General features: G+C 39.4%; 1 protein-coding gene across 4 annotated transcripts in view; it reads left to right on the top strand.

The window, feature by feature from the left end:
* The window catches only part of LOC133557839 (V-type proton ATPase 116 kDa subunit a 1-like), an 85,204-nt gene extending 64,258 nt beyond the window's left edge, over window positions 1-20,946 (top strand). For all 4 annotated transcript variants that reach the window (XM_061908680.1, XM_061908681.1, XM_061908682.1 and 1 more), the window contains 3 exons: window positions 8,107-8,224; window positions 9,244-9,415; window positions 19,313-20,946. In XM_061908680.1, coding sequence (XP_061764664.1) covers window positions 8,107-8,224; window positions 9,244-9,415; window positions 19,313-19,406 — 384 coding nt within the window. In that variant the 3' untranslated portion in view covers window positions 19,407-20,946. The remainder of the gene's footprint in view (window positions 1-8,106; window positions 8,225-9,243; window positions 9,416-19,312) is intronic.
* The last annotated feature ends 1,609 nt before the right edge of the window (window positions 20,947-22,555 follow it).

Genomic DNA, 22,555 nt, shown 5'->3' on the forward strand with positions numbered 1-22,555 from the left:
TTCTGTGTGGAGTTTGCATGTTCTCCCCGTGACTGCGTGGGTTCCCTCAGGGTACTCTGGCTTCCTCCCACTTCCAAAGACATGCACCTGGGGATAGGTTGATTGGCAACACTAAATTGGCCCTAGTGTGTGAATGTGAGTGTGAATGTTGTCTGTCTATCTGTGTTGGCCCCGCGATGAGGTGGCGACTTTTCCAGGGTGTACCCCGCCTTCCGCTCGATTGTAGTTGAGATAGGCACCAGCACCCCCCGTGACCCTAAAGGGAATAAGCAGTAGAAAATGGATGGAAGGATAGCGTTTGAACATCAAATATATTGTCTTTGTAGTGCATTGAAGTGAATATGGGTTGAAAAGGGTTTGTAAATCATTGTATTCCGTTTATATTTACATCTAACACAATTTTCCAACTCATATGGAAACGAGGTTTGTACTTGCGGTGGTGGTGTTGATGCATGCCCAGCTTGACTTCACAGAAGTCGCAGTAGTAAAACAAGGCAGCCGGCTGCATTAGCTCGGCAAAAGTCTGTTAATGCCAGCTATCGAGGTGGTCGACATGGTCCTGGAACTCTGTACCCATAGACAAGTACAATGGCTTCTTGCAAGAAGGGTCGCGGCTTCACGGGGTTGTTGCTATATGCCACCACAGGCTGTTAAAGTAAAAAACAGTTTGTTTTTTGTTTTTTTATGTTAATATTGCAGACGATCACCTTAATTTCATTTTGGCAGACAAAATGTTGATTGTGATTAAAGTTCAATTAATTGTACAGGTCTACTCCCAATATTAATCCATTTATTTTAAACGTTGTGACTCGGTTGGTAGAGCGGCCATGCCAGTAAGTGGAGGGTTCCTGGTTCAATCCTCAGTCCCCACCATCCTGGTAATGTCTGTGGTGTCCTTGAGCAAGACACTTTAACCTTGCACCTGATGGGTCATGATTAAGGCCTTGCATGGCAGCTTTTGCCATCACTGTGTGAATGTGTGTATGAATGGGTGAATGTAGAAATAGTGTCAAAGTACCTATATATATATATATATATATATATACATATACATACATATATATATATATATATATATTTGAAAGATGGCACATGATGGCCTAAGACGTGACTGCACTTTTTGTCCATATAGATAAAAATTGTTTTCATGTACAAACCCCGTTTCCATATGAGTTGGGAAATTGTGTTGGATCTAAATATAAACGGAATACAATGATTTGCAAATCCTTTTCAACCCATATTCAATTGAATGCACTACAAAGACAAGATATTTGATGTTCAAACTCATAAACTTTATTTTTTTTTTGCAAATAAAAATTGACTTAGAATTTCATGGCTGCAACACGTGCCAAAGTAGTTGGGAAAGGGCATGTTCACCACTGTGTTACATCACATTTTCTTTTAACACTCAATAAACGTTTGGGAACTCAGGAAACTAATTGTTGAAGCTTTGAAAGCGGAATTCTTTACCATTCTTGCTTGATGTACAGCTTAAGTTGTTCAACAGTCCGGGGTCTCCGCTGTTGTATTTTACGCTTCATAATGTGCCACACATTTTCGCTGGGAAACATGTCTGGACTGCAGGCGGGCCAGGAAAGTACCCGAACTCTTTTACTACGGAGCCACGCTGTTGTAACACGTAGCTTGGCATTGTTTTGCTGAAATAAGCAGGGGCGTCCATGATAACGTTACTTGGATGACAACATATATTGCTCCAAAACCTGTATGGACCATTCAGCATTAATAGTGCCTTCACAGATGTGTAAGTTACCCATGCCTTGGGCACTAATACACCCCCATACCATCACAGATGCTGGGTTTTGAACTTTGCGCCTATAACAATCCGGATGGTTATTTTCCTCTTTGTTCCGGAGGACACCACGTCCACAGTTTCCAAATATAATTTGAAATGTGTACTCGTCAGACCACAGAACACTTTTCCACTTTGCATCGAAACCGGCGGCGTTCCTTGGTGTTGTTGATAAATGGCTTTCGCTTTGCTTAGTAGAGTTTTAACTTGCACTTACAGATGTAGCGACCAACTTCAGTTACTGACAGTGGTTTTATTAAGTGTTTCCTGGGGCCATGTGGTGATATTCTTTACACGTTGATGTCGATTTTTGATGCAGTACCGGCTGAGGGATCAAAGGTCCGTAATATCATCGCTTACGTGCAGTGATTTCTCCAGATTCTCTGACCTTTTGATGATTTTGCGGACTGTAGATGGTAAAATCCCTAAATTCCTTGCAATAGCTCGTTGAGAAATGTTGTTCTAAAACTGTTCAACAATTTGCTTACAAATTGGTGACCCTCGCCCCATCCTTGTTGGTGAATTACTTAGCATTACATGGAAGCTGATTTTATACCCAATCATGGGACCCACCTTTTCCCAATTAGCCTGCACACCTTTGGGATGTTCCAAATAAGTGTTTGATTAGCATTCCTCAACTAAAATTAGTAGTTATTGCCACCTTTCCCAACTTCTTTGTCACGTGTTGCTCGCATCAAATTCTAAAGGTAATGATTATTTGAAGAAAAAAAAAAGTTTATCCGTTTTAACATCAAATATGTTGTCTTTGTAGCATATTCAACTGAGTATGGGTCGAAAATTATTTGCAAATCATTGTATTCCGTTTATATTTACATCTAACACAATTTCCCAACTCATATGAAAACAGGGTTTGTATGAGATCTAGGGCTGCCAGTTATGGCCAAAGTAATACTTAAGATTATTTCTGCCAATATTGACATCATGATTACTGATTGTTAGGTAAAGCAGTTTTGGGGTGTGAACATAATACTATCATGTCATTTGTAATGTCTAATAAAAAGACTATAGATAAATGTTATCCATATACCTAAAGACAAATATTAGTTTTTTTTATTCTTTAATCTTATCAACTTGTTGTCAGCTTTTTGTCATTACATGATGCCTTTATCTCTATGTTTACATTTTGATAGAGGGAGGTACTTTTTTAAGTTATGTTTATAATGTAGATGCCAAATTGGGACAGATCCAATAAGAGTTTGAGCAGAAATATGTCATATAGAAATTAACTATACACAATAGAACATTGATAAAATGCTGTGTCACATGAATGGTTTTTGAATACCTTTGTGAATTGAAAAAAACACAAGTAATGTAAAAAAAAACATGGTGTTTACTTTTTGATATCCATATAAAACTGAAAGCAGTTTGGCTGATGAAGATGAAGTCACAAACTTTGTTCTTCGCCTCCTTGTGGTTCAGTACAACAGTTTGGCCAACAAAAAAAACCCTGCAGTGACCTCTCACATCGAGTACACAATCTTCACAGCCTGCGTTCAGTTCAATTGGGATGACAAAACATTTGAGCTAGTAATGATTTTATTTGGACACTTATACCGTTTGTAGTTAAATAAAGGACGAGTGAACATCCCCGTCAACAAACTAAACACTTTGTAAACAAGTTGTGACAACGTTCACCACGCATCGCCTGCTGCATGTTTCCTCACCTCATTAACTCTCAGTCACAACGGCTGAAGGACGCTTTTTTGAGAAAGTAAAAGCAACATTGAATAGTTTTTCTCCTTCGCTGTGTACTTTTAGTGTGGGGACAAGTTAGTCTGTCTCCTATATTGATCTCACCAGTCCCCATCTAACAGCAATGCGCTTCTAAAAGCACGCCAGGAAACGAGGGGAAAATTACATTAAACCAAGCGCTTGGCTCCGTTTACTCCGACGGGAAATCTGCAGAGCAAAGTGTGTGTAGTTAGTCCACCATGTTTATCTTGTGCCTGACTTCCTATTGCCTAAAATGCATTAATAAATGACGGTTTTTCGGTAGTTAAAAAATTAGACGGTATCACTAAGCGTCTGGAATTTTAGCGCAAATTATCATTATACCGGTTCTTGTTACATCCCTAGTATATTAACAAGTAAAAAGTCCACGGCGGTCATGGCATGTTCTTGCCGCAGATACTGTTCAATTCTTTAGGGCATTACGGCAAATGACAAGGGCGGTCACGGCATGTTCCGCGGTTGCCATGGTTAAATTCGAGCCCTGCACCTGCTTGCATTTTACTGCAAATTCTGTAGTTTTTTTTTTGTACACGGGTTAACAATATATCAGTTCTTTTCACAGTAATTTACCATAAGCAAAATTTGTTATCAACTGTAAAATCAACAGATTCAACATCAACATACCGTAATGTCCCATACATCATGACTATTTTTTATGGTGAATTCCTGGCAACCACAGCTGCCGGTATTTTACCATAAATTGTGCAGATTTTTTTTGCTATCCAGTTCACTCTTGCTACATCTCAACTTTGATGTGAAAAAGAGCGTACGCCAGGTTTTTGTGCATTTGCTCGCCTAATACATGAGGTCTCCAGTGTAAAGGTTACTGCACGTCACTGGTGTGTAGTGATTGTAGATGCAAAGCCGTTGGCGCAAATTGACAGCAAGGTTTCTGTCAGTCCACCGCAGGGCAGTTGTTGCAACAGATGTCGCCTACCAAAAAAAGTGTGTGTAAATAACAATGGGTTTATGCTGTAAGGTACTTTATATATCTTGAAAGGCACTAAATCAATCTAATCCCCCAGTAATAATAATATTATTATTACTTTATTTTGCTTTTAACTAAAATATTGATTAATTTGTTTTGCTCACTTTAATAATGTATGATGCAATGCAATACAATACTGCTATGACAATATAATCGATGCCAATACATCAAACTAGCTGGTTTTGTTTTCTCTAGCCACTTGCGTTGGAGACCCTTTAATGGGAACAATGAGTGACTGCTTCCATGAACTAAATTCCCTCGGTCCAAGAACAAAGGAGGAGCATGGAAAAGGAAACCCTGCCAGCAACAAGCCAAATGCAACAACAGAATTATAGAGCCATATCCCAGCCCAGTGCATACAGGAAAGGCTAGTCTTGTTCCAGGATGGAGTAAATGAAGAGATAGTACACAAACAAGTCTGTGATCCTGCAGAACAAACATACTAGAAAAAGATAAATGTATTTCTATCATAAATGGTAATACACAAACATTTGTTTTTTTATTTCAATCTAATCTTTTTTTTTAAATATTACATGTACATGTATTAGCGGGCTTCACGGTGGCAGAGGGGTTAGTGCGTCTGCCTCACAATACGAAGGTCCTGCAGTCCTGGGTTCAAATCCAGGCTCGGGATCTTTCTGTGTGGAGTTTGCATGTTCTCCCCGTGAATGCATGGGTTCCCTCCGGGTACTCCGGCTTCCTCCCACTTCCAAAGACATGCACCTGGGGATAGGTTGATTGGCAACACTAAATTGGCCCTAGTGTGTGAATGTGAGTGTGAATGTTGTCTGTCTATCTGTGTTGGCCCTGCGATGAGGTGGCGACTTGTCCAGGGTGTACCCCGCCTTCCGCCCGATTGTAGCTGAGATAGGCGCCAGCGCCCACCGCGACCCCGAAAGGGAATAAGCGGTAGAAAATGGATGGATGGACATGTATTAGCCAGTGTATAGTACTGGGTTGGGATAAAGAGGAATATGAAGTTGCACAGCCACTGCCCACAGACAAACTGTAAAACATTGAAACAGGATGTTCTAGAAACTGGAGGCATACAGTAACATACATAAACAAACACTATTCTTTATTTCAAACAGCTCTCCTCAGTTTGGAAACATGTTTGTTGTTTGCAATGCTGAACATATCAACTCAATTTACAAGGACTAGGATATCTCTTTGATTAGGCCTGGCAGTCAGAAGACAACATTTACAAGGCAGTGAGGGTGTAATGAACAATGTGGTTTAGAGCATTATAGAGAAAGGATCTAGTGTTTGTTGTTTGTTTGTTGAAATGGGGATAATTTGATGTAATTAATCGATGTACACAACAAAGCCTAAGAACTCAAATTTGAATGTTTGGAAGCTCAATCCATGACTTTCCTTTGCATCTATTGGATCTTAAAATACTCAAAGAGACAATACTAATGTGTCCAATATTTCTCACAGATGGATTAATTAATTGCACTTCCACATTTATATTGAGCAAACATTGTATTGTATCTTCATGTTGTCAGATGGAACTCTTACTTCAGATAATATGTTTAAAGATACAATAAATCAAGTGGGCATTGTCCTGTGAAACTACTGTGGCAAAACCACACAGCCCATACCATTTGACATTTTAAAGCACGGGTCTCAAACTTAATTTACCTTTGGGCCACTGGATGCAGAAACTGGGTGAGGCTGGGCCCGAAGAAAAGATTTCTTAAAAAATCTAACATGCACTTTTTAATGAATTCACCTTCTATGAATGGCTTTCCCGCCCTAGCATTGCTAGGGCAGGAAAGCCAACCTTCACAATTTTTCCGGAAGACTCCTGAATTTCAGTGCACCTCCCAACAGTCTACCGGTGAAACCATTTTCCCGAATTTGTCCCAATTTTCACCCGGCCGACATTATTAAGGGCTGCAGTGACTGCACTGCCTTTAATGTCCTCTACAACAGTGGTTCTCAACCTTTTTTCAGTGATGTACCCCATGTGAACATTTTTTAATTAAAGTACCCCTAATCAGAGCAAAGCATTTTGGTTGGAAAAAAAGAGATAAAGAAGTAAAATACAGCACTATGTCATCAGTTTCTGATTTATTAAATTGTATAACACTGCAAAATATTGGTCATTTGTAGTGGTCTTTCTTGAACTATTTGGAAAAAAAGATATAAAAATAACTAAAAAACTTGTTGAAAAATAAACAAGTAATTCAATTATAAATAAAGATTTCTACACATAGAAGTAATTATCAACTTAAAGAGCCCTCTTAGGGGATTATAATAGAGATCCATCTGGATTCATGAACTTAATTCTAAACATTTCTTCACAAAAAAATTATTCTTTAACATCAATATTGATTGAACATGTCCACAAAAAATCTAGCTGTCAACACTGAATATTGCAGTGTTGCATTTCTTTTCACAGTTTGTGAACTTACATTCATATTTTGTTGAAGTGTTATCCAATAAATATATGTATTAAGTATTTATGACTCACTACTATTTTTTAGAATGTTTTTGATAAATTTCACTTAACCCTAGGCATACCTTCTCATAGCGTACCATCTATAAGAGAACTTGTGCTCTACAACTCGTCATTGCGCACATAACACAACTAAAGTAACAACTCTAAATCATGTTGTGCGAGCCTTGTGCAGGACAACGTTAGTGGCTGCAAGACGTACTTACTCAACAGTCATACAGGTCACACTGAGGGTGGCCGTATAAACAACTTTAACACTGTTACAAATATGCGCTACACTTTGAACCCACACCAAACAAGAATGACAAACACATTTTGGGAGAACATCCGCACCCTAACACAACTTAAACACAAGAGAACAAATACCCTGAACACCTTGCAGCCCAAACTCTCCCGGGCTACAATACACTCAACCTCAACTGACGCAAGTAGGGAGGGTGGGGGCGTAGGGGGTTGGTGGTAGCCTGGGTGTGTGTATTGTAGCCCGGAAAAGTCAGGGCTGCATGGGATTCTGGGTATTAGTTCTGTTGAGTTTATGTTGTATTACGGTGCGGATGTTCTGCTGAAATGTGTTTGTCATTCTTGTTTGGTGTGGGTTCACAATCTGGCACATATTTGTAACAGTGTTACATTTTTTTTTACGGCCACCCTCAGTGTGACTTGTGTAGCTGTTGACCAAATATGTCTTGCAACATCACACATGTGTAGTGCTCAGCCAAATGTAACAATCAAATAGGCTTGCACACTGTCTGTACTTTAATCAGAGGGCGTTAAGAACAGTGCCATTGCGGCACCCCTTGAGTATTGTTGATTGGGTAAAAATCGGCAGGGATTACCAGAGAATGGATAGCCTGGTATTAAGAGGACTCCCGTGAAAATTGGGAACGTTGGGAAGTATAACGCTGTCGACTTCCGTTCATATTAAACTCGCGGGCCGCACATACATTAATTTGTCATTTAAAAGTGCGGGCCGCAAAATAACATCTCGCGGGCCGCATGCTTGAGAACCCTGATTTAAAGGTACCCTTGTGAATGCACATTTAAAATTTAAAATTTGGAAAACAGTAATGTTCTTGTCTTTTCTTTCTACAGTTTGACTTTGGTGACGTGGCTGTCCATCAGGCCATCCACACCATAGAGTACTGTTTGGGCTGTATCTCTAACACAGCCTCTTATCTGCGTCTATGGGCCCTCAGTCTGGCTCATGCACGTGAGTAGAAGCGCACACACGCACTACATTTTATAACAGGGTTTCTCAAACTGGATTCTGCGACCCGATTTGTTCCCTTGCCCGTAGGTTTGGGATAATTGTCATGCTAGAAAGCCCATTGACAGTCAATCTTCTAATTTCTGGATGAGGCCATAGGTTTCTCATCCAACATTCTACATTCCATGTCCCTGCTTATTGGTCTCTCAATGCTTTGAAGACTTCCTGTACACTTAGCAGGGAAACAGCCCGAAAGCAGTTTCCACCTCCAAGTTTAACCGTGGGGATGGTGTTCTGGAGGTCATATGCAGCATTTCACTGTCGCCAAAAATGCACAGTGGAGTTGAAGCCATTTAAGCCGTTGAATTATTCAAGTGTTCACTTGCAATGTTCAGACAGGTCTGTACATGTGCTTTCTTGAGCCTTGGGTCCTTGCAGGCCCTGCAGCCAGTCCATCTCTTGCAGCAAAGTGTCTAACTAATGTTTTTTTTGGTGACTGTTGTCCCAACTCACTTGAGTTGCTCTTGTATAATCAGGGTTGATCCCTTGCTTTTCTAAAAGTTATCTCTACCCCACGAGGTGAGATCTTCCATGAAGCCTCAGAGTAAGGGTGATTGACTCTTATCTTGCGTCAGAATTATATGGTCAAGGAACAAATGCTTTTTTCACTAAATCAAATAAAATGGAAGTAAATATTAAGCTTTTTCTGTCTCTTGAAAAAAACAGCACAAAAATACTGGACTGTTTATGCCTCTGTAAAAGTGTCAACATACAAAATCAGCAGGTGCTCAAATAATTACTTCTCGGAGAAAATTCTGTTTGTGAGTCTTCTCACAGTTTGTGGTTCATCGCAAAGATGTATAATGTTGAATTTTTCGACAACAAACTCTCTCTATATAAAATATTTTATATAATATGCTTTACCAAAAAAAAGCCATTTCAACAATTTGTTGAAACATTTTGTTCAACAATTTTTCAGACTATGACTGACAGTTTTTATTTTATTGTCTTTGTGTGTTCAGAGCTGTCAGAGGTGCTGTGGGCCATGGTGATGCGCATTGGTTTGTCTTCCCGGAGTGGCGGTGGGTTCTTTGGCCTGTCAATTATCTTTTCCGCTTTCGCCACCCTCACAGTTGCCATCCTGCTCATCATGGAAGGGCTGTCGGCCTTTTTACATGCTCTGCGTCTTCACTGGTGAGAAAAACAAAACATGATTTATTTACAAGAGTCTTTTTTGAAAGTTCTAGCATTTTATTCACACAAAATGATGACTACACGACAGCATATGTTATATGTTCGTAGAGGGATGGGCAAATATATGATCGTGATCGTGATCGATGATCGCGATTCATTTGAGTTCGATCATGTTGATCAGCTGTTAGCACTTTTACCTCCATCAAACATGCCGGAAATGTCTGTTAGAAGGTACCGCACTAGTAAACGGTAGGGAAGCAACAATGCTTGGTTTAACAGCTTTTATCGATCATCATCCTAAATGTGTCTGTGAATGTGTGTGTTTGTGTACGTTTTTGTGTGTTTGTATGCACAACCTCCCATTTCACCATCGCCAAAGTGAGGCTCATCACGACGTATATAATTGCTAATCAGCAGTGTGCGTCTTCCCCTTACACAGCTGGAAGTACAACCCAGAAGAACCCAATAAAGAAATATGCCTAGCACTAGCATAGAAGTTGAAACATTGAGAAGGAGCAGCGGCTTTAGTGAAAAACTTTAGTTTCGCTATCTGCGGAAGCTCACCAGTAATCCACACTAAACGCGGACTTGCAGGCACTTACAAAATGTATTTGTGACTGAATTATTGTATTGGTCACAAATGGCAGAATAAACACTCCCAAGAGTCTAATCAGAAAAATAAGTGTTTATATCTAAATATTTTTAATCTGACTTTTTATTTATGTGTCTTGCAAAGATTCAACTCCTCTGATATACAGTAACTGTTACTAAACAACTCTGCAGACACTTTTTCTTCAAATCATTTTTGAATTTGTGGATAAAAAACATTTTATTCCTAAAATAAAAACATTCAACTTTATATGTTGGTAAACATTATTTACAAATTACACTTTAATGAACTTTTATAAAATATAAGCTACAGTATTTCAGTTTAAAAAAAAAAAACGCAATCTGGGTCACTGGTTGTTGTTTGCCAAAGCAATTAGGTAGGTAGGTAAGTAGGTAGGTCTTTATTGTCATTGCACAAGTACAACGAAACTTTGTTTTCAGCACAAACCCGTTCAAGATTAGACAAACAAACACAGCGTTACAAAACAGGAACGCTGATGGGTCGCCACAAGGCGCCCCGTAAAAGATGGGGAAAAGGTAAACGCTGGGGAACGATGAGTAAAAAAACTACAAGCCCCCTTGTAGCAAAGCACATATACATATTACAACGTACATCTTGAGATATCTAGCAAAAGAGGGGAGGGAGTGGGGGGCCATGGTGGAAGGCTGCAGCTCTTCAGGGGCTGCCCAACAATCCATCACCCCTACGGGATTTGCGTCAAGGGCGTTGGATTGGGGGTGGGGTATGTGTTTGTGGCGTATATTTTTTTGAGGATGCATGTGTGTGTGTTAGCCTGCAGTGTGTCTCTGTTCCGCGGCCTTAATGTTGTGCAGCCGATAAGTCCAAAGTCAACAACATGTGTGTGTCCTTGAGAGACAAGTAGGGAGTTTGTTGTGTCTTCGCCGCACTGTCCTTTGGGAGAGTTTCGAAGCCAGGGAAACAGTCCAAGTTAGAATATTTTGAGCTAGTGCGCAAATGTTTTGTATGCGAGTGAAACTAAAATTAGCTTTTCACTCTAAATGGTCTATGACTGATCCTCAAAATCGTGCGGGGCAGACAGTCCGATGTGATCCAAATCACGAGAGTGTCCACAGTTCTTCCCCCATCCTCCAATCATTTGTGGAAGCTTTGGGGAACTTCGAAGACTGCCAACAACTTCCAATTTGTCGACAAACCAGAGCAACGCTTACTCCAATCAGCAGATGTCCTGTTGTCATGATTCCGAATAGGTAGATATCTTCACATTCTCAACGAAAAGGGTCGCCAGGCACGCGGCACTCTTTCTTCTCCCAGGAGTCTGTTGTGTGTCCAATTATTTTTAATTGAAGAAAACAAAATATAATTTACCATTTGAAAGTGTTGTTTAATGAATGTTCATTATTCAGTACACCAATGACACTTTGTTTATTGCAGATTGTTTATTATGACAAGCAAAAAACAAACAAAAAAAAGGACTTCATCCATCCATCCATCCATCCATCATCGTCCGCTTATCCGAGGTCGGGTCGCGGGGGCAGCAGCCTAAGCAGGGAAGCCCAGACTTCCCTCTCCCCAGCCACTTCGTCTAGCTCTTCCCGGGGGATCCCGAGGCGTTCCCAGGCCAGCCGGGAGACATAGTCTTCCCAACGTGTCCTAGGTCTTCCCCGTGGCCTCCTACCGGTTGAACGTGCACTAAACACCTCCCTAGGGAGGCGTTCGGGTGGCACATCCTGACCAGATGCCCGAGCCACCTCATCTTGCTCCTCTCAATGTGGAGGAGCAGCGGCTTTACTTTGAGTTCCTCACGGATGGCAGAGCTTCTCACCCTATTCCTATTGGGATGGCGTGGCGCAGTGGGTGAGTGGCCGTGCGCAACTCGAGGGTCCCTGGTTCAATCCCCACCTATTACCAACCTCGTCACGTCCGTTGTGTCCTGAGCAAGACACTTCACCCTTGCTCCTGATGGGTGCTGGTTAGTGCCTTGCATGGCAGCTCCCTCCATCAGTGTGTAAATGTGTGTGTGAATAGGTAAATGTAGAAGTAGTGTCAAAGCGCTTTGAGTACCTTGAAGGCAGAAAAGCGCTATACAAATACAACCCATTTATTGTTTATCTATCTCTAAGGGAGAGCCCCGCCACCCGGCGGAGGAAAAAAGAACTTTAAGAGGAAAATAAGTTGTTCTCTTTATCCCCACAAAATGTACCGAAAAAGAAGCAAAACCATGGCCTTAAAACCAGGTACGGACCGTAGCTTGGGTTACTTGTATTGTTGCACGTCTAGTAAACACAATTATATATACAAATAAATTGACAGTTGTCAGCTGTTAGTATATGTTACTTTAATCAAACATTGCAAAAATGTTTGTTACTAGATACCAGGGTAGTAAACAATAGGGATGCAACGATACTCGCCATATTCCTGCACGGAACAATACGCCTTTCATTAAAAAAAAAAATAATAATTGTGTTTGTGTTATTAATCAAGATCGGATGATATGAAAAAAATATTTTTGTTTGCCATATTGCCCAGCTCTTAGTCCGCATACCATGTGAAAAGACATAAGTAGAATCTCACACTATGAATCCCACATCAACAAAAACATTACACAGTGAGCAATCATTATTCACCTCCTGTATTTCTGCCAAATATTTATGTCTTTGTCTTTACCAACACATGAAACATTCCTGACTCAATGTGGTTTACCAAACTGTATGCTCAACTAACTGCAAACAGGTGACAGGTCCTTCCAGCTCTATCGCCTCCCTGTACCATCTCCACCAAGCTGATCTAGCATGAACCAATCCAGAGTGTACTGAGATACACAATCAAGTCAAACATTGGCCCATTAGAGAACATTATCACCGTGCTGGAATGTAAAGAAACGCTAGTAGCTCAGCGATGTTTACGGCTGTAAGATACTCTACTATTCTCATATGCTTACAAGTAATCCTTCTTTGTCTTGACTGTTTATTGAGAAAGAAAGACGGGTGGTGAGAGGAGACGAGGCAAGGATTTGCAAAACTGACATGTTAGCAGTATAATCTTAAGAGAAATAATTACTCCCTGCCGTCCAATTCAGTGTTTTAAAAGGTCTTAAGGGTAAATGTTATGCTATGTGTAAGCAGTAAATAATGATACATGTAATCGTGTAGAATACTACGTTTGACACTTTTGTCCTGCTTATGAGCTGCTGCTACATACATACACGTTCATCTCATGGTAGGAAACAGTAAAGTTTGAGCTTCTAGTTTCAGAAAGCTACCTTAAAACCTTTTGAAAGCGCCATCACTCAGACTCATGATCAGTGGGTTGTGTACCACCTTGTGACTGCCTCTGTATGTTTGAACAGAATACCCTGGAACGTTCCCCCTGCTTCGCCTATGATGAGTTGTTGCTTTACCGAAACCAATCATCATTACTTATTATTGCTTCCCTCCTCTCCTCCTTTACCAAGAAAAAACTTTGCATCTTTCCTGACAGAGAGAGCTTGCTTCAGTGAGCTTCATTTATAGTAACGCAGAATTGTATCGTCAGTAACGGTAATGGCATCGTTACAAGGGAAAAAATTAATATTTTGATTAATTGTTATTGAAAAAAGTAACATTTGTTATGCCATTTGTTTATAAAACTATTTTTTCCATCACTGTATAACACAAGTCTTTAGTGTTGATTTATAGCATATGCACTTACATTCCATTCAGATGCCTTGAAGCGTTTCATAATGACGTCCATGTAACCACGTTTTGTGTCTCAAAGGTACCTCTCTCCCAAAGTAGTGTTTTAATTTTTGTCACAAAAAAGCGCAGGCCCTTATTGTTGTACATAAAAACAAAAATAGTTCATTATTTCATAACATCCTTATTTCCAAAACACTTACCAGTGCACCAAATATAAATACCTGCTACTTAACACAGTTAGTTTGGTGAACCTAGCTGAAATAGTAAAGCATTTTCCAAAAACATTAATTAAGGAAATGAAACAAATTTTCCTTACACAATATTTAGCGATTTTTCAATTGCAGCAATTCAACAAATCCATGTGAATAATGCGCAGCCTTGCAGCTTTTGTCCATTCCAAGCAACTTTCCCTCACATTTTGACAAATCATAGTCATTTTCACCAGTCAAATTTGTCATTTTGTAGTGCTCAAACGTGCATGTTACTGCGTATCCAGCATCCACTGTTATGTTCCTGAGTAGACAAACCAGGAACAGCAAAGTGTAATGATATCTCAACTCGCTTTGACGGCACAACTCTCGTAGGCCTTCTCACTCGTGGCTCAGACCCTCTTTCATTTCCCATCTACAGCCCTGAGCATTGTAGGTAATGTACTACAGTTGGGGTGTTTTAGAACACTCGACTTTCGACAATTCAAAAGAACCTGATTCGATTATCGACCTCAAAGTCGGACATTGAACTTCTCCTTCTTTCTCACTGGGAGTGAGGCGAGTTATTACCTGAGGCCCCCCGCGTACAGCGGTTGTGTTGGGAGGGTGTTTCAGAAACGGAGCTTGTCATTCCACCGCGCGCCTCATGTAGATTTGACCAATTCCCACAGGGAGGAGGTCCCTCTCACTGCTCCCCTCAAGCACCGCTAATGATCCTTCTGCAGGTTCACTTATGGACACGTTGTTGTGAAGTTTACTTCCTCTGGTAGATTTAATGTCTGTTCGGTTCTCCGCAAAATCTGAAAACCTCACTAAACTACCGAATCACTAGTGTGTCTATTTGTTTATCGCAGTATTTAGCCTTTTTCTATGAGCTGGAAAAAGTAACAAACGACATCTATGTTTTGTTCTCTTCAAACAAAGACTGTTTTCCTTTTACTGTTTTTTCTGGAACCACTAAATTTTAAAAGAAAACAATATTTTCCATATATTACCCGCATCGGACTATAAGCCGCAGATTTATGTTGTGAAATTAGTTATTTACACAGAAAGATGTTGTCAATGTTTATTTACATACCTCAATTGTTTCCAAACGGTGTCTGTAACACGGCAGTAAAATGGCTGATCAAACAAAACAGAAGTCTTTTTCATGGACCCACTAGCGACAGATGTTAGCTTTCCAAAAAGCTAGACATACTCGATAACTGTTGGGTGACGTCTTTGTGGACTTACTAATGAATTTGTGTAACTGAAACAATACAAAAGAATGTAAGTTAGTCTTTTCCAGATCAGCTATTGCCGGAGTAGAACCCCAACGCAGAGAAGATATTGTAAGAATAATAACAAAAAGCGCACTCAAAAAGGAATGGGGAAAAATAACTAAGGATGCACACAAAAGGTGTGGAGAAACTGAAAACGAACACAAAGGTGTGGAGAGGAAAAAGTTAACGCTCAACGGTGGCGGCAGGGCAAAGCCCAGAAGTAAGAAGTGTGAGTGGAGCAAACTCGTCCAACACACCTTTTTACACCTTTTCCGAATCTTTGCTGGGTTTTTTTCGTTTCTTTTATAAAAAAAACTATTTGCATTATGGTCGTCAGTGAAGGACAATCCATGAATTAGTTGCACTGTTTTATAAGCCGCCTGGCTGAAAAAGCACTGGTTTATAGTCCAGAATTTACGGTATGTATTTATTTTATTAAAGGGGAACATTATCACAATTTCAGAAGGGTTAAAACCAATAAAAATCAGTTCCCAGTGGCTTATTTTATTTTTCAAAGTTGTATTTTTATTTTACCCATCACGCAATATCCCGAAAAACTGCTTCAAAGTGCCTGATTTTCACCATCGCTATATCCAGCCGTCCATTTTCCTGTGACGTCACTGCGTGATGCCAATACAAACAAACATGGCGGATAGAACAGAAAGATATAGCGACATTAGCTCGGATTCAGACTCGAATTTCAGCGGCTTAATCGATTCATCAGATTACGCATGTATTGAAACGGATGGTTGGAGTGGGGAGGCAGATAGCGAAAACGAAATTGAAGAAGAAACTGAAGCTATTGAGCCATATCACGACCGACAACGGCAACGAGGACGAATTCGGCGATCGTCTTCTAACTAATGATTGCATCTTTTGACAACTGGTGCAACTTGAATCCGTCGATTGGTATGTGTTTGTTTGGCATTAAATGTGGGTGAAGGGAAAGGCTGGATGCGAATATAGCTACAAATGAGGCATAATGATGCAATATGTACATACAGCTAGCCTAAATAGTATGTTAGCCTCTATTAGCTTGTAGTCATGCCGTGCGCAAATATGTCTAATTAGCACATGAGTCAATAACATCAACAAAACTCACCTTTGTGATTTCATTGACTTTATCGTTGGAAATGCATCTGCTTTGAGTGTCGCAGGATATCCACACATTTCTGCTCCAAATGAGGCATAATGATGCAATATGTACATACAGCTAGCCTAAATAGCATGTTAGCATCGGTTAGCATGCCGTGACCATTGATAGGTCTGATTAGCACACTCCACGTAAGTCAACTTGAATCCGTCCCTGATCGTGTTGTTACACCCTCCGACAACACACCGACAAGGCATGATGTCTCCAAGGTACGGATAACAGTCAAAAAAAACGGAAAATAACAGAGCTGATTTGACTTGGTGTGTGTAATGTGTTTGAGAAAATGGTGGATTGCTTCCTGTCACGTCACGGGTGAAAGGTCATTGCTCCGACAGCGAACAATGGAAAGGCGTTTCAATCGCCAAATTCACCCTTTTACAGTTCGGAAATCGGTTAAAAAAACATATGGTCTTTTTTCTGCAACATCAAGGTATATATTGATGCTTACATAGGTCTGGTGATAATGTTCCCCCTTAGCTCCTATATCTACATCTGTGTGACATTAGTGACACCTAGCCCCCAGTCAGTGTACAGTACCACATAAAGTATCAATCAAAATCACTTACGACGCCATAGAATTAACTGATCGTCGATTATGGGCAAAATCTAACGGCTCAGATTCGACTACCTTAGTTGAAGACAGGCCTATTCTACAGTATGTGAACATTAAGCAACACAGACAGATCTTCTTGTCTTCATCTGCATATGTGATTACAACATCTCATTATTTCTCATTTACCAACAATACTAATCGCAATAGACAATGCTTAACAGTTCCACAATGTTCTCTATAAAAACAATGTGTTGGAACATAAACCAGACTTTACAATGAACAAGCACTTTTTAACCGTAATAAAATGTTATTTTACTGCTCTCTAACATGTACTTATAAATTAGGTTTTGTTACAATGTGTCACAATAAAATTAAATCAGGCATTTTAGGGCGCAACAAGCACAAAACATCCAGCAAAAATCGGTTTCTGTTTATTTTTAAAATGCATACAATACAATTACAATGTTATGCATCACATATTTCCAGTTGTTTCATTATAGCACGTCCGAAAAGAAGTAAGATGAACCAGAGCTTATTTATTCCTACCTCTTTTCATATCATAGCGGTTTAATCCCATTTGTTTGTTCTCTGTAACAGAACTTTGTATAAATAAATGAGTAAATTATTATACAAAAATGAGGGAAACTATTATTAAATACATAAATAGATATTAAACATATAAACATATGCACAAGAAATTAAAGTTCTCATAATTAAGTAGTTAAGTAATGTATGGTTCACCTAGCAGATGAATGAGGTTATCTTTTTTTTTTTTTTACTTTCAAGATGTTCATCATAGTTTTTCTTCTTTGTACTTTGTGAACACTAGTAGTTTCAACCGTTTCTTAAACTGAATCATATTAGTACCCTTTTTGATGTCCTTGCTTAATCGGTTTCATAACTTAATTCCATATACCGATATGCTAAAAATGTTAAGTGTTGTACGTGCATACAGATGTTTTAATTTAGGGTTTCTTCTAACGTTATATTTCTACTCTTTTGTTGAGAAGAATTGTTCTGCATTCTGAGGTAGAAAGTTATAGTTTGCTTTGTATTTCATTTTAGCTCTTTGCAAATTCCAACAAAATGAGCCAACAGTATTGTGACCTTAAGCAACACAATAGTTTTTCTATTACAAGAAGGAAACATACTTACGCTTTTCCAGGGACAAATTGATACTTTTAGAAATTAATATTTTTGCACATGCTTTTCTTGACAGACCTTATTGAGGCCGCTCCATACTCTCCTTAGTATGGCAAAAAAAAGCTTCCAACTTCCTCGAGTCATTCTGTATGTGCAGTAAAAATATACACACCCCGTAGGAGAAGGCGGCTGCATGTTACTTGGTTAATAAAGCAGAAGCCTGACAGCTCAACGGGTATTCGCTAAGGTTAAAAAGAGTCCTGGAGTATTTTTCGCGGAGGTGAGTAAATGGAAATAGTTGTGCTCAGAGTAAACAGCAGTCAACTTGGACCTCCTGCTTTGGTACCTGCTCTTCACACGCACATGCTGATGAGTTGTCTGCACTAACACGCATACACACATGAGCTCACAGCAGACTACAGGAAGAGAGAAGGTCGAAGCATTTTTTCCATCTGCACAGATGTGTGGAGAGGCAAATGAGAGGATCTCTCATTTCAAGTGTTGCCCTCTCACAGCTATGGTAGCCCAACTATTTGCCACAGCTTGGAGACATTCCGAGGCAACTTCCTTCACTTGCGAAGGGGAGCTACGACAGGGAATGGCCCTTTCTTGGTGTTTCCCAACCAACTTTAGACATCAGAGGCAGTCACAATCAGAAAACCAAATAAAAATGACTTTACTGAGGAAAATGCCAACTCACCAAAATTTCAAGGGGGGTTTATTTTCTCTGAATGCATGTTTACGGTTGATGCAAAGCATACCAAAAATGTTCATCTTGCAGCAGATATGTGCCATTTCATCAAACTTTCAATATTTTCTTTATTAGAATCTAATGAATTTTTATTAGAATTTTATGTAATTTTAGCATCAAAGAGATTGTGCCAGTGAACAAACGGACAGGCAGTAAAAAGGCACTGTTGATTTGGTAAGTTATTTACTGTATTTCTGATGAGTATCCATCCATCCATCAATTTCCTACCGCTTGTCCCGTTGGGGGTCGCGGTGGTGCTGGAGCCTATCTCAGCTGCATTCGGGCAGTGTATGTTGAACCCAAATGCGCACAACCACCACAGGGCCAGGAGAAGCAGCAACAGTATTAACAGTAAGGTTATTCAGCTGAAGTAATTAGTGGGAGTAGAGACCGTCAGGGAGGAACAGAGGTCAAAGAGGCGAGGTGGAAACATTCTTTACATGTTGGATGGCTGACACTGATAAGAGGAGTATTAGGATACATTTAATGTATTTCATTGAATGGGTATTAACATATCTTTACTGAACCCATATTTCTTTTTCTCAATGGTCTCGTTTCAGGGTCGAGTTCCAGAATAAGTTCTATGTCGGCCAGGGCTTCAAGTTTGTCCCCTTCTCATTTGAGAGCATCCTGGATGGAAGAATTGATGAATGATCATTAGCTGGCGGAGTCCCCAGTCTTCTCTCCTCTTGTGTATGTCATTGTGCATGAACACGGCTAGTGCAAACCTCTGTGTCCCTCTGGTGGCAATTCATAAAACTTTGACTCTCTGTGACGTTGGTGTCTATTGCTAGTATCCTTGGCTATTCTCATACTGGATACTGTGTGCTGTGAACACTGTTTCCACACCATGTCTAGATTTTAATTTATTTATAGTTTTAGTAAGGCTTGTGCAATATGGTGTAATTTCCTGTGGTGAGTTTAGATCCTCAATTGGTTGAGGAAATGAGTGCCCCACGTTTGTGTGTACGACTGGATGTTTTTTGGTAAAATGTACTCCCTTCATGGAAATAACACTAACACTAACTGTTCTTTTTGCATGCAACCTTTGTAGATGGCACGTTGCACCCACATGCAGTCTGCTCATGTGCTGTCAGCCTGTTTGTCAATAGCAAGAACAAAATAATCAGATGGTTCAAGGGTATGTAATTGCAATGTGAAAGAATGATGCCAAGTCATGAACAAGTGCAATATCATTACATATACAGTATATACATTACATTACATGAAATAAATAATTACCAGGTTGAAATTTACTTAAATCAAATAGAAAAAAATACATTTATGTGACTGCTGAAGAGCGTGTTTACCCTCTTTGTTTTTAGCTCGCACACATTTCAACCAATTTAAATCATTCCCGCATCAAAATGTTCAGCTAATTTTTTGCTATTTTTAACATTCCATGATTCCAAATTTATACGACCCAAGTTCTCAATGAAATCAGTGGAGAATTGTTCTTAATCCCATATTTCTTAACACACTATTCCAACATTCAAGTCAGTCAGCACTTTTTCGCTAACAATTTTTTACATACCAAAATCCTCAATGTTCCTAAGAACATTTTCCTCAATACACTTTTCCTTCTAAACATTCAAGTTCTTACTATTCCCACAATTCTCAACCAAATTAAATAATTTTAGACTCGAAATATTCAACTAATTCTGGAGATTCCAGCTGACAACTTTTCCACATTTACACACCGTTTTTACATAAATTGCATAGTTTTGTTGCTAAACTTATACAGCAGGAGGTTTTACTTGCAGAATTAAACTGTATCAATACAGTACATGTTACACCAGTGTCAGATATGCGTTTTCCCCATCATCTTCATTGTTATTAAGATGTCTGTGGAAATATTGAATAATACATTGTCCCATGTGTGCATGACATATAATAGAGTAAACTGTGTTTGAAATAACAAGAAACAGTGTTCCCTTTCAACCACATCGATGAATGAGGTTGCTCAGGAGTATTCTATTTAAAGTGAGTCAAGAAAGCAACATGCTTGATTGTAAATTTTTGTCGACAATTTGTGACTATTAGGTGTCATAAAGCATTTACCATGAACTGCAGTTACATTCTTTATTGCAGGACAATGAATACATTATCACAAATGTTAATGTGATGTTAGTCAATTAGTGATGTGGAATGTCAATTTGTGATCAATAATAAAGCTGAGATTTGGGAAATCTGATCTTGTGTTGTTTCTTTTTGTTCAGAAATCATAATATTTTACTTAAGAATTGTTAAATGTATGTTATAATGTAAAGCAGAAGTTAACAAACGATGGCCCATCGGAACGTCCCAAGTTTAAAAAAAGTAAATAATGATAATTGTTTCTTTTTGCTGTCCAACTGCAATGGCAAATCTTAATATTGACCTAGATGCCCATGACTGCTGTACATATTCACTTCACAAATACTCTTGATGCCTTATTTGTATTTGATTTCATTAAATGTTTGGATATATTTAGTGTTTGTATATTATGTGTTTAATATGTGTGTGTATATATACATATGTATATGTGTGTGTGTGAGTTCATATATGTGTGTGCGTGCGTGTGTGTGTATAATGTACAAACCCCGTTTCCATATGAGCTGGGAAATTGTGATAGATGTTAATATTAACGGAATACAATGATTTGCAAATCATTTTCAACCCATATTCAGTTGAATATGCTACAAAGACAACATATTTGATGTTCAAACTGATAAAAAAAATTGTTTTGCAATACTGATAAAGTTAAGGAATGCTCATCAAACACTTATATGGAACATCCCACAGGTGTGCAGGCTAATTTGGAACAGGTGGGTGCCATGATTAGGTATAAAAACAACTTCACCCCCAAAAATTCTCAGTCTTCCGCAAGAGGGGATGGGGCGAGGTACACCCCTTTGTCCACAACTGCGTGAGCAAATAGTCAAACAGTTTAAGAACAACGCTTCTCAAAGTGCAATTGCAAGAAATTTAGGGATTTCAACATCTACGGTCTATAATATCATCAAAAGGTTCAGAGAATCTGGAGAAATCACTCCACGTAAGCGGCATGGCCGGAAACCAACACTGAATATCCGTGACCTTCGATCCCTCAGACGGCACTGTATCAAAAACCGACATCAATCTCTAGAGGATATCACCACATAGGCTCAGGAACACTTCAGAAAACCACTGTCACTAAATACAGTTCGTCACTACATCTGTAAGTGCAAGTTAAAGCTTTACTTTGCAAAGCCATTGTAGCGGTAAAGTCCTATACTATTACTGCTACTGGTTGCCGAATACAAATGAAGCTAGTTCAGACGTGTGCAGCCGGCTAATAATTGATGTCCAAAATTGTGTCCATGTTTAACAAAAATATTTAATTTCATAAAGTCACATTTGTATAACACACTTTGTACAAAAACAGAAAATACACGGGAGCAAACAAACACTAGTCTGGCACAGTCAAACACTGTTACGCCTCTACTCAGCAACACCTGAGCAAGATCCTGACTCCTCCCTAAATAGACAGGCACTTGGCCTTGGAGCCAACCCCTTTAGTGACGTCATCAATTTGACAGACAGAAAGTGTATTTGGCTCTAGCACACCAGTCCCTAATTGCTACTGGCGTGACGAACAGAGCAACTTAATTTGGAATAAATAAAACAAAAAGAGCCATAATACAAAAACAAACATTCTTAGGGTTTCATGTTCCCTTTTGCAATAATGCAGTTATTTTACTCCATACCTTCACATAGAAGGCATATCTTTGTAATGGGTCTTTCGATGATGCTCGTTTTGGTTTGTAGACGAACTGAGCGTA

The sequence above is a fragment of the Nerophis ophidion genome, linkage group LG08, assembly GCF_033978795.1.
Source record: "Nerophis ophidion isolate RoL-2023_Sa linkage group LG08, RoL_Noph_v1.0, whole genome shotgun sequence".
Classification (NCBI taxonomy): Eukaryota; Metazoa; Chordata; class Actinopteri; order Syngnathiformes; family Syngnathidae; genus Nerophis; species Nerophis ophidion.